At 36.2% G+C, this 11,997-nt stretch overlaps 1 protein-coding gene across 3 annotated transcripts in view; it reads right to left on the reverse strand.

Moving 5' to 3' along the window:
- Positions 1-11,997, reverse strand: part of FAM184A (family with sequence similarity 184 member A) — a 52,073-nt gene that overhangs the window by 35,119 nt on the left and 4,957 nt on the right. For all 3 annotated transcript variants that reach the window (XM_009645234.2, XM_009645233.1, XM_009645232.2), the window contains exons 2-5: positions 10,791-10,926; positions 6,870-7,051; positions 6,025-6,222; positions 2,552-2,674 (exon numbers count right to left, since the gene is read on the reverse strand). In XM_009645234.2, the coding sequence (XP_009643529.1) occupies positions 2,552-2,674; positions 6,025-6,222; positions 6,870-7,051; positions 10,791-10,926 (639 nt within the window). The remainder of the gene's footprint in view (positions 1-2,551; positions 2,675-6,024; positions 6,223-6,869; positions 7,052-10,790; positions 10,927-11,997) is intronic.

The raw sequence follows: 11,997 nt of genomic DNA on the forward strand, positions 1-11,997 counted from the left end.
ACGCTGGAGGCTGTTTCAAATGATCCTTAGTAACATCATCAGAAATCCTTTGCATGGACACGGACAGTCTTTAGGCTACTCTGTCAAGTGACACAAACAAAGAATCTTTCTAAAACATCTTGGCTGGTCTGCATGAAAGAAAGCAAATCTATAGGGTAAACAGCCAGCCTCATCCTGAGATACATGTGAGCAAGTTAGTATCTTGACTTAAACTGTACTCTCAAACAAATCTCTGGCAAGTATTTAAGATTACAATGTTCTTAAATAGCTTGGTACTAGGAGCAAGCCTAATGAGGCTTGAATCTTCCGTCATCCTTCAGCTAAGATGATTGGTACCAAAAATTCTGTCAAAAAGAAAAGAAGGCATAGGTTTTCCCAGCAGGAAAGCTAGAACATCCGCAGAAAGTAAGAAATATATGCCTACTGTTAAATGACATCTGTAACAAACAGAAAAGGAAGCAGCAGTAGAAATGTAAGAGCTAAGCTAAAGATGTGCCAGGCATTTCACAGGGAAGTTTCTTCCAGGTCAGTGAAGACATTGAGAAACTCTTGTCAGTTGTCAATAGAGATCTAAGAATAAGCTGTGGTTGCAAGTGAAGCACTTGTCTCATGTGCTTAAGATAAACATAGTAATAAAATAAAACTTATTGCCTCTGTGCTACACTGAGTAGATTTACAGACTACCCTGACTTTATTGCCTGTAAATCTCTCAATATGCAAAATACACTGTATTTCGTTTATCCTGGCATAAAAATGCATATAAGCTCAATTACTGAACAGTGGCCAGCCCTAATTCCTTGTTTTAGTTTATGTTAGAGTTATCTATTCCTTAGCTATGGCTCTGCTTTCTTAATTCACTGTGCTGATGAATTTTCCAATCCTGAACTTCACAGTAGTTAGATAATGAAAACTCATTCTTAAAACATGTGAAGTGATTTCCTTCAAAGGAGCAAGTTTATTACTCGTGAACGCAAGAGAAGTTGATAAAGAGTAACTAAATTGAAACCTACAGTGTTGAATGACAATAGAAGGACAATAGTGCTCTCCTCAGATCTAATCCAGCAACAAGGAAAGTTAATGTACAACAGAGAAGTTAAAGCTAAAAAGAAATAACAAAAATTTTTGTAATTTTGAAAGGAAAAATAAACCTGTGTATTATTTTGTTAACATTATATAACAAATATATCACACTGTCATTAATCTGAATGTAGGTAAGCACACTGTTAAAGAGAGCAAGAGCAGTTCCAGCTTCAGTTTACACCTTCTCTAAGGTCTGAAGTACTGGCAAAGGCACTCTCAGCTATCAGAAAGAAGTGCAGTCTCCTGTTTAACAGGTACTCATAACTGACTGACCAGCAGTGCTGCTGAGATCCAAAGATGGGAGGTTCAACTACCCTGGTAGCCTGTATTATCTGGGGTGTGTGTATACACACACACACACACATCCCCCTGGTAGGTACTACTCTGAAAGTACTACTACTTCAATATATTAATAGACACTTTCAGAATATATACTTTAATACATAATATTTTAATACCTTAACATGTATATTAATATAGCAATGTACTGGTGTAGTAATCAATAATATATCTATATATAATATTTTAACATATAAGAAAATATTTTAATATAATAACAATAATTTAATATATACTTTCAGAAGGGCAATCTTTTCCATTTATTAAAAACTAGCAGTTTTGTTCTAAAGCAAATTTACTATTTGTGAAAACTGTAAGCCACCAGAAATAGACAAACACCTGCCACCTCCAGAACTTGTGCAGTATAAAAAATGGTAATGAAAAGTACCACTGCAAAAAAGTACTTAAATTCATGCTTAAGTCTGTCTTAAAGCAAACACTGAAATCATATGTATGGCCTATTGAACAATGAAGCTGATGAATTATTTTCTTGAAACAAGGCAAATTTTCAGACACAAATGGATTTATGGTTTTGATATCAGTAAGAATATATTTCTATTTTAGAAATATACTATGGAAAGGTGGTGATTTCAAACTCAAAAAATTAAAACTGTATTGAAATGATATATTTAAAGTTGATTGTGTATATCAAAACACTGCAAATAATTTGGGTCTCCCTATACATATTTCATGTCTTCTTTTGATGAAAATATATTAAGAACATCTGCAAGTCAGGAAGCTGACCAGAATTTACACTGTGTTAATTATAAACAAATATGGTTTAAATACAGTTAATTTTCCCTGTCTCCTGACATATTTTGTGTAGGGGTTGGTGTACCTAATGAGAAAATAAGCAGAGTTAAAACAAGAAAGGCTATTTACGTCAACTCTTTTGTACCTCAATCTCTTTTGCTTTGCCAATTTTGTAAAGGACAATAGAATCAATACTCAGAAGCAGTCAAGTAACTTACCATGTTTGAAGAATACTCCACTTAAACAGAAATAAGGCACTAAACAGACCCAACAGCGTAGTCCTAGCACTATACTAGACGCTAACTAAGCACAAGACCGTTATTGATGAAACATGGCCTAGGACAGGACCGTTAGCTAATACAATTAAGTTAACCCTTACCTCCTGATTGGCAGAAGTCAGTTTCGTTGTCAGCTCTTCCTTCAGGTTTTCCAGCTGCTGTCGGAGCTGATTCTTATCATCCTCCAAATGCAGTTTCTCCTTCTCAAACTGCTGCTCCAACTCCTTTGGAAATAAGATGGATGGAAGAAATGTTAAATATTTGCCTTATGGTCATCGCAAAGTACAGGTGCACCACATCAAAATTATTCCTCCTGGCATAAATATTCCTGATCTCAACCAAGAACTGTCCTTTCCTTAAAGTGTTAAAACATGAACATTTCTTTCCCTTTACAATGCATGCCTTTTTTTTTTCCAGTTCATTTTCTAATCTAACGTGCTTGATTAATCACAAAATAAAGACAGACAAACAGGACTTTCTTCTCAATTACTAGCTTCACTTTGCACTTAATTATCAAAATCATTAAAACTAGATCTACTTACACAGTTTTTCAATCTGAGTTGGCAGAATGCAGAGGTTTTCACTTTTTATAAAATTACACTGACAATATGCTTATCCCTTAGCCTTTACCCATCTATCTTCTACACATAATCCCCAGAGAATATAGCAAAGCTTAAAATCCAGACTGAGCTTTGGGAAGTTTTTCTGGCTGTTACACTAAACAAAAGAAAAAAAAAACCAACCCCACACCGTATCTGTAAAATTTCTGTAGAACCAAAAGAAATCAACAATTAGTCTTCAAGTTCAACTATATGGAAACAATCAAATAACACCTCTGTTTTCATTCAGTCTCCGTGGAGTAATAGCCAAATTGGATGAATCATACTTCTCTTACATGAGCCTATGCTGTATATGTATCTGTTAGTAACTTTTTTCTTTTTTTTTTTAGGAAAAATTATAAATTTATGCTTCGGCTTTATTAAGAATATATTTTCAGAAGAACAATTTCTGTCACAAAATACTTAACCTGAAACATGTTACAATTAAAAGCTTATATATTTCGGTGGAATACACTATATTACATCACAAAGTCTTCCTGAAGACAATTAACACGTTGCCAAGTAAGGTGCTCCAGAGCCAGATAATACAAGACTTCAGGGTTTTCTATGCAGTTACAGAGGCTCCTTTATAAACTCTCTCCTACAGGTTCAGCTGTAACCCAAGGCTTAGCATCAATTCAGTGCCTCTATGTAGCCCCAGGCTCCAATTTCTGAGAAATCAATATCTCAGGAACAGCTATGAAAATGCATAGACCAGAGCCACGCATGAAACGAACAGTACAACTGCAGGCATTGGTAAGACTGTGGAGACAAGGAAAATTGAGCACTCAAGAATTCAAGAGGAGAAAGACTGTCATGAAAAGGCATAGAACTCTAAGGAAAACCAGGGAGCTGGAAGACAGCAACTTAGTGTCATCCAGCTCATTCCCAGAAGCAGCAGAGGCCAACACTTCCTCATCCAAAACCAGAGCCCCCTCAAGTGTTTTGCTGGGGGTGGTAAAGCACATTAAGCTTAGTGGCTTGTTAGTTCTAGCACTCCATTAGGGTCTGAAATATGCAATAAATGATTGGTGTATAAACTGCTTGCACAATCTCCATTTGCGGTAGAAGCTGGACAGAGTGACAAAACAGAGGGTTACACTTTCAACGTATTGCTATACAACGTAACTCAACAAGTGCATGTTTGGTAGAAGCTGGACAGAGCGACAAAACAGAGGGTTACACTTTCAATAATACATTGCTATACAACGTAACTCAACAAGTGCATGTTTCCTTCACCGAGCCCAGATCAATCACCACGTGGGACAAATTATGCTTGCCAAATGAGACTTGCTCAATTTCTCTTCTTCGTGCTGTGAAATCTGCTGTCTGCAAAATTTCACTAGTGCTATTCAGACCCTATGCCGATAACTGAGCAATTAGTTCTTTTATGATACTTGGCAGTACAGCTGTGCAATACTGCAAAATTATTAGTGGCTCTATTTTCATAATCCTACTATGAACTGATGCCATTTTTACAGCTTATTTTATAGATGGAAAAATTGAAGCAGAGAGATATATTTAAGCCATTTCTTGAGCCCTATTCTCATTCTTTAGAATTCTGTTCCATTTTTTCAAAGGTTTCCAAACCCCAGATGCCTTCCCCAGGCTTCCAGTCCCAACAAACCCTCATATCCTCCATCCCAAGGCTCCTTGTACCATGCTTCTTCCTCATACTAAATGAGACTCTTCCCTGCATTTGAGACTGACTGTTTCTTCCTTGAATTACTCAAACAAGACAGCATGTGCTTAGCGAGACAAGTTTGACAGAGGAGGTAATACACTGACTAAGTTTTACTGAGATCATGACCCTGACATCTTTTCATAGTTAAGTTTCCCTTGCTAATATCAAGTTTCACATTTCTCATGTTTATAGAGCTGTTCCCTATTTTAACTCATTTAATAATTTAAGAACATTTTATGATATCTGTTGTTTTATTATCTGTATTATTTTAATAACAAACAAAAGAAAACAAGACAAAAAGAACCCCACATCTTACTGAAGTAAAAGAAAAATATTCCCAGAAACCCTTAAGAGACATCGTTTTAATAACAGGCATATTTGAAGTTACAAAGAAAGTAAACCTGAAAGATCAGATGCATGTGTGTCTCCGAGAACTACTTCCATTGCTGGGAGACATTAAAAACTCCGTGGGATCTATTCAAAATAAAACTAAGCAACACACCAGTAAAATGATTTGCAGAAAAACAAAACAAAAAAAAAATCAGTCACATCACTAACTACAACTATGTTTATTTCCTGTGAACACACAGTGGAGCATAACAAAGCCCTAAATTAAACAATTAATATTTATCCCATATTTACTGTATAAGGCAAAATTTATGTATAACGTATATACAATTAGATTAGGAAATAATAATTCAAAATTGATCATCTCATTTATCCCAACAAAGAAAAGGCCAATTTTGTGAAACACAAAAGCCTTTCAGTTTCAGAGTTCCAGTCAAAGGTAAACAAACAGTCAATACATAGATAGCATAACTTTATGATGTAAGTTAGGAACAGCTTTGTCTTCTGAGTATTCATATAGTCAAGTACTAATATAATATTGTTTTGTACTTCTGGACTGTTTATGAAAATTTAAAATAAATATTAAAGTAACATAATCTTTCATCTCCTTCAGAAGAACTGATCTTGAGTGATACAGAAACTCTTCTGAATCTGGGTCACAAAACCTGGAAAAACACACCTACTATACTCAAAAAGAAAGTTGTATTCAGTTGAGAATTTCTCTTCTGTATACAGACAAATGACAGTACGAATACTCTCTTTTTTTTTTTGGCAAGATACATGTTATTATAATAAAGGCTGAGTAGTTTCTTCAGAGAGGCATGGCAGATCTGCAGATAACTCCAAATAAACTCGCCATACGACAAACCCATAAAGTACAAGGTTCTAACTCTAACAGCTGCTTTTTGTAATATGTTTGATTATTAAGAAAACACAAACCTACCATTTGCAGCTTTTTCTTATCCTTATTAGCATTACTGTGCACAGCCTCAATTGCAGTATGGTGTTTCCATGCCAATTCTTCTAAGGTCTTAGAATGAGCCTCCTTTAACTGTGCAGCCTCTCCTTCCAGCCTTGCTTGCAATTTTACCAGCTCCTTCTCATAATATTCACGTTGTGTCTCCCTTGCTTCATTTACTTTCTACAAGAGACAGGGAAAAATAAAATAATTTCTGTTAAAAGGTAAAAAAAATAATCTAAAGAATAAGAGGAAAAAATACAAAAACATCACTGATGAAATGAAACTACAGAAATTAACTTCCATATAAAACAAATGTAGCAAGCACTAAACACTAACTAAATAATTCAATAACCTAAAAGGTAGTTTCAATATATCCATGCAAAGCCATGTATCTATATTAAAAAAATCTATTTTTTGCTCCGTATAATCTGGAAAAACAGCAATCATGTATCAAGCCTACAGAAAACCTCAGTATTTTCAAACATGCTCAGCACATATTCAGAGAAAGGCTTTTTTAATTGTTCTTTAACCATTTCACATTTCTCCTTACTGCGACACTTTAGATACTAGGTGTCTACACATGAGGTCATAAATTAAATGAAATTGTTAAAAGATGTCCAAAGCAGTCTGAATAACATCTGACTTCCCTCTACTCTCACTTTACAGTCTACACAAGTCATTCTATGTTGCTACATGAGATACAATGGGAACACAGTACTACTGGTTCTAGCCCAGTTGTATGAAACAAGAATTAAAATATAATAATTTTTTTCTCAGAATTCTAGATCTTTTATTTTTATTCAACTAAAGCCAATAAGCTGTTTAACCTTCTCCAAGGCCAGAATTTGCTGCCTTTGTCGCTCATCCAGACTCTGTGTTTTGCTTTGTAGTAAGTTTCTTTCCTCTTCCAGTTGGGATAGTTTTTCTTTTAATCTAGACTTTTCTGATTCCAAATCTCTGATTGTAACTTCTTGAGTCATTTGAGTAGCTTGAAGCATTCCAATGTGACCTAAAAACCAAAACAGTTCTTTAAAACCTCACAGCATTGGTTTCATGTAATTGAAGTACACATCCATACTTCAGTGATTTCTAGAATACAACTCTAGCGGAAGCTTTCATAGGGGTCTCCAAGATCTTCACTGCAATGCTTACTTTCCCCTCCACTTCTCCCTTTCTTAGTTTTATTGTAAAATGCCCCACAACAGTAGAATGCTTAGCTCCTTTACTTTCAATTTTCCTGGTTTAAAGTTGCATATTGACTCCAAGAGAAAGCAAAGGTAGGCTATAGTATGAACATGGACAGTCTATCTTCAAGAACTTACCCCAACTAAAGCCACACATTTTTACCCCACGATAAGCTACACAACTGAAAGCAGAACCTTGAAGTCTAATGATAAAGAACTTTTATCAAACTCATAATTTAACCAGCATACTAGGAAGAACAGCTAAAGCTACATAAAACTTATGGAATTACACTGTGTTTATTTTGCTATAGGGATATAAAGAAAAGATGTAACAGAACTTATTCTCTCCATAGTAAAGTATGATCTAAATCCTTGTACTGTGGAGGCTTGCTTTTATTTTTTTTTTTATATATATTACAAAAAAAAAAAGAAACCAACAACCTAAAAAGCTAGAGAGTATAAACCATCTGTCCTTCACATCACCAGCAGAAAAAGGTTTATGATTTCAGAAATTTTTGTCCTCGTTCTTCTTAATTTCTATCTATATTATTGTAAAGGCTACTACTAGGTAACTGACAAAACCAGTGAAACTCCTGTTATTCTGGGAAAGGTTTAGGAGGGGATAGAAGACTATTTTGGAAAAGAGGATGCTCCTAGGTTTGTTCAGTTGAACAACTGAGAAGATGCTCCTAAGTTTGTTCAATCGAAAGACAAGAGAGGGTGTATTCTCCCGTTATTTTAACATCTTTGTAGAAGCATCATGAAGTCATACCTAAGCTGACATTCCACGGTGGAATGGATTCTTTTGACAGAAACACATTATTATCCCTTTCATAAATTGCATGACCTAGACACGTTTGAAATATGCCTTTTCAAAATTAGCATGTGATAAACTGAAGTGGTAACTAAACAGACTTTCAAGTATTATGCAGAGGTCCTTAACAGTTTCACATAAAGAAAGCATTCAGATTAAAAAAAAAAAAATAAAATTATTTACTCAGAATAAATTTTGTATTATTTTTGTGGTCACAACTTCAAGGAGAGATCTTTTTCCCCCCCATTTTATTATAACCTTCAAAATGACAGATTAGTTGTGTTTTAATAACAGACCATTGCTTTTAAATTTAAGTTACTAAGAAATAGTTATGTGGACTGTGTGTCACACTTTCTCACAATACAAAACCACTAAGCCTCCCGATTCATTCCCATCTGTGGTTAAAACAAGACATGCCAAAAAAGAAACTGTTTTAGCCTTTGTTGTCTGTGGACCCTGATGCTAAGGGAAGGACAGTGGGATATATATAATGGAATTTGGCCACGAAAAATGCTTCAAAATTAGTAGTATTGTTACAAACAATGCACACCTCTAATTGTACTAAGCCCTGAAGAATTCTAGGAATCATTTTGGCATTTTTGTTTGATAAAACTAAAAACTGAAGAGAAAATACTTAACATAACAAGTACGCTTAACTTCTGTAACGTTTCAGAAAGCACCTTGTTTCAAAAGTTCAGCCATTTAAGAAATGTATTTGCAAAGCCAGATTTTAGAAAGTAACAAGGAGAATAATCGTACAAGAATTTCAAGTTTGTCATGAGGTATTACATACATGCATATATTACTGTAAATGCACACACACACTGATCTAGAGCTTTTGTCCTAGCAATACTGACATGCAATAGAGCTTTCCCATTCCTCATGCTCTACACAGAAGGTATGAAAGGCAGCGGTTTCCTTTCAAGTTTAGAATCTCAGCATAAATGGAAGAAGAATATATTAATTTCCCATAATAGACTTAATACAGCAGTCTCAAATTGCAATACAAGGAGTAAATATTTTCAATGGTAATTAAGTATGAGAATTTAGTTTCTTTGGGGCAGGATTTTTGACTTCCAAGTGTGAGCTGAAAAATCAAAGGAGATGGCAGCAGGCCAATGTCGGAAACCATTTCCAAACAGGCTGGTAATCAATTATATCACACAGTAATGGCTTGGTTGCACGACTGTAAGTAGGGCTCCTGGTTCTTGTTGCGCAGCAAGGTGCTGTAAAGCAAAGATGTGCCATTGACAGTGCCACTGAGCTCAGCAACAGGGCAGACACGCTGCAATTTTTGGTAAAGCTAAAAACCTTAGTGCCAGAAGAGACCAGTGCTGGACTCACACTCTAGATGACTCATTGCCATCAGTAATAAAGAAAGATAGCCAGGATTTTTAAGTTTGTTTCCAGTAAAAGTGGGACTGGCTGGTGAACCTCTCCCCTGCTTCTGCCTAAGGAAAGTAACAGGAATAGAGAGAGAGTATATGAGAACAAATTTTCTTCTTCAAACAGCCTCAGGTCATGAATTTTTCTGAGAGCGCCTCACATACCACTTTTTGGAAGGTCAGATTCCCATTTGAGATCCATGATTTGAGATCCTCTTAGCAGGAAGCCCATTCCTTTTAGCTATTTATATCCAGTAGGACCTTGCAGCCTTGGCTCCCAGCTGGCCTCTATATTATCCAAACATATAGCCCAGACTATTCCTAGCCCTTACCTTAGCTAGTTCATCTATGCCACTTGTCCTAGCCATGAATCTCTCCTAGGCAGCAGACACACTCAGTCCATCTGTAGGAACTGCTTCATTACTTGAAGGTCAGAAATAAAGCCTTGATACAGGCCACAGTCACATACACAGTGTGAGGCCTAGGCCACATGTAGCCAGCTAATAGTAAACTATTACAGTAATAGTAAATATAGTATTATATGTATTATATTAGATAAATAATAAACTATTACAGTATTAGCAAGTTAATGCTGTGAAGTATTTTCCATCCCTAAGCCCACTGGCAGAGTCTGGCAACATCCCAGCCTTCAAAACAGTGATCTTACCCAAACCAACTTTTGGGAAGGGCTCCTAGGCTTGTGCTAACTTGTGTGGAAAATATTCTGGTATTTCTATGGTTGAACAAGGCCAAAGATAAGTCAGGGGCTTGTTTTTAGCCTACAATCCTACCTATAGTATAGTTACCCAAGATCAAATATTTGGGCCCAGGCCCATGCCCTACCACTAAGCAGTTTACTAGAGAGACAATGCCCATAAGTTAAAACCTGCATGTATACAGGCAAATCCTAAATCACTTTCTACGCCTTTCCATACGCCAATGAGCACAGAGAAGTCAAGAAAACAACTATAAAGAAGCCCCTAACAGATTTATTAACCGTTGAGCTGCAAGTCTTCTGACAGTGGGTGTAAAGACCAGGCAACTGAAAAAGGGCAGAGAAACAGGACACGTGTCTCAGTGATTCCGTACATCTGCAGTTAAGGCAAGAAATTCCAAGGCCTGGAAAATGCATACATGCCATAGAAAGTAGAACATTTGGACAAATAAGTACACAAAAAAAGAATCATAAGTAGAATGCATGTGATATCAGAACAGTTAAAAAAAACCCCAAACTTGTCAGAAACATCTATGGACAGCATTGAAAAGGGTTTAGGCACTCTAAACCTGCACAAGGTTAATACGAAAAGGAAAGGCTAGAATAAACAGATGAAGTTCATGTCCAGATTAAGTTACTGACATACATACTGGCTTTGAGAACGAGATCAGTGGCCTGCTGCTGTAAGCGCTCTCTAGCAGCTGCTAGCTCACTTTCCACTTCTTTGTGTTTGCTTAACAATGACATCTCCTCCTCCTTCACATCTTCTAGCTGCTTTTGAAGAACCTAGAGGAAGAACAGTGTAACACCTGTTATTATTATATACAATAATTTTTAAATGAGCATTAGGTTAAAATGTACAGAGAAGACCCTTCAGCAAACAAGTTTTATTTGTACAAAAGCTGAAATCTTGTATTATTACCATCATATTCATTTTGTATTATGTGTTTTCCAAAAATGTTGTTGAAGCACTACAAAATACTGGATATATGGCATGACAAGGATGCATAAGATAAATGTGACAATATTCAAAAAGGTATACGAAAAATAAAAATGGTAAAATGGTCCAGAGAGTTTGGGAGCCAATTTGAGAAACCTGATTTCTGGTATCTGAGAGTTCTTCACATTGAAGAATACACTATATGTCCACAGCAGTTTACAGTGTCCTTCATTGCGACTGTGAGTGTTTAGTACTGACACAAAATAAGCTGCACATGAATATACACAAAATGAGAGTTAGGCAATTAGTTAAATCAAACTTATAGTATGTTTTAAATCTGATGTACTGATTCACAATAGCATATGGGCAGTATGATGATGATGTGTTCTCAGCCATGCAGGAAGGAAAAGGAAATCTTGTTCTGTTTTAAAAGGAAAGCTAGATTTCTCATCATGCAAGTCACTGGAATAGTAAAGGGTCATTTCAGAAACTAAAGCAGGAAATAGAATTGGGAAAAACACTGGAGAGGACATGTAATGAAACATGGACACGGGAAGTGGTGAGATTATGCCTTTGATCACCTCATCCATGACAATCAGAGCTGGACCTAACTTAAAAATCTGCTGCAAATACTGTACTAGACTGTTCCCCCTCTTTGGAACGAAGACTAACTCCTTTATTACAGGAACAATCAACGTACAGTGGGGTTTACTCTTTGCTGCAGCTTTCCAGAAACCCACCTCCCTGGTGTAGTCAATTGAAAGGCAAGAATCATAGAATCATAGAATGTTTAGGGTTGGAAGGGACCACTAGTGGTCATCTAGTCCAACCCCCCTGCAGTGAGCAGGGACACTGCTAACTAGATCAGATTGCTCAGAGCCCCATCCAACCTGGCCTTGAATGTTCCCAGGGATGGG

This window comes from Egretta garzetta, unplaced genomic scaffold, assembly GCF_000687185.1.
Source record: "Egretta garzetta isolate BGI_Z169 unplaced genomic scaffold, ASM68718v1 scaffold18, whole genome shotgun sequence".
Taxonomy (NCBI): domain Eukaryota; kingdom Metazoa; phylum Chordata; class Aves; order Pelecaniformes; family Ardeidae; genus Egretta; species Egretta garzetta.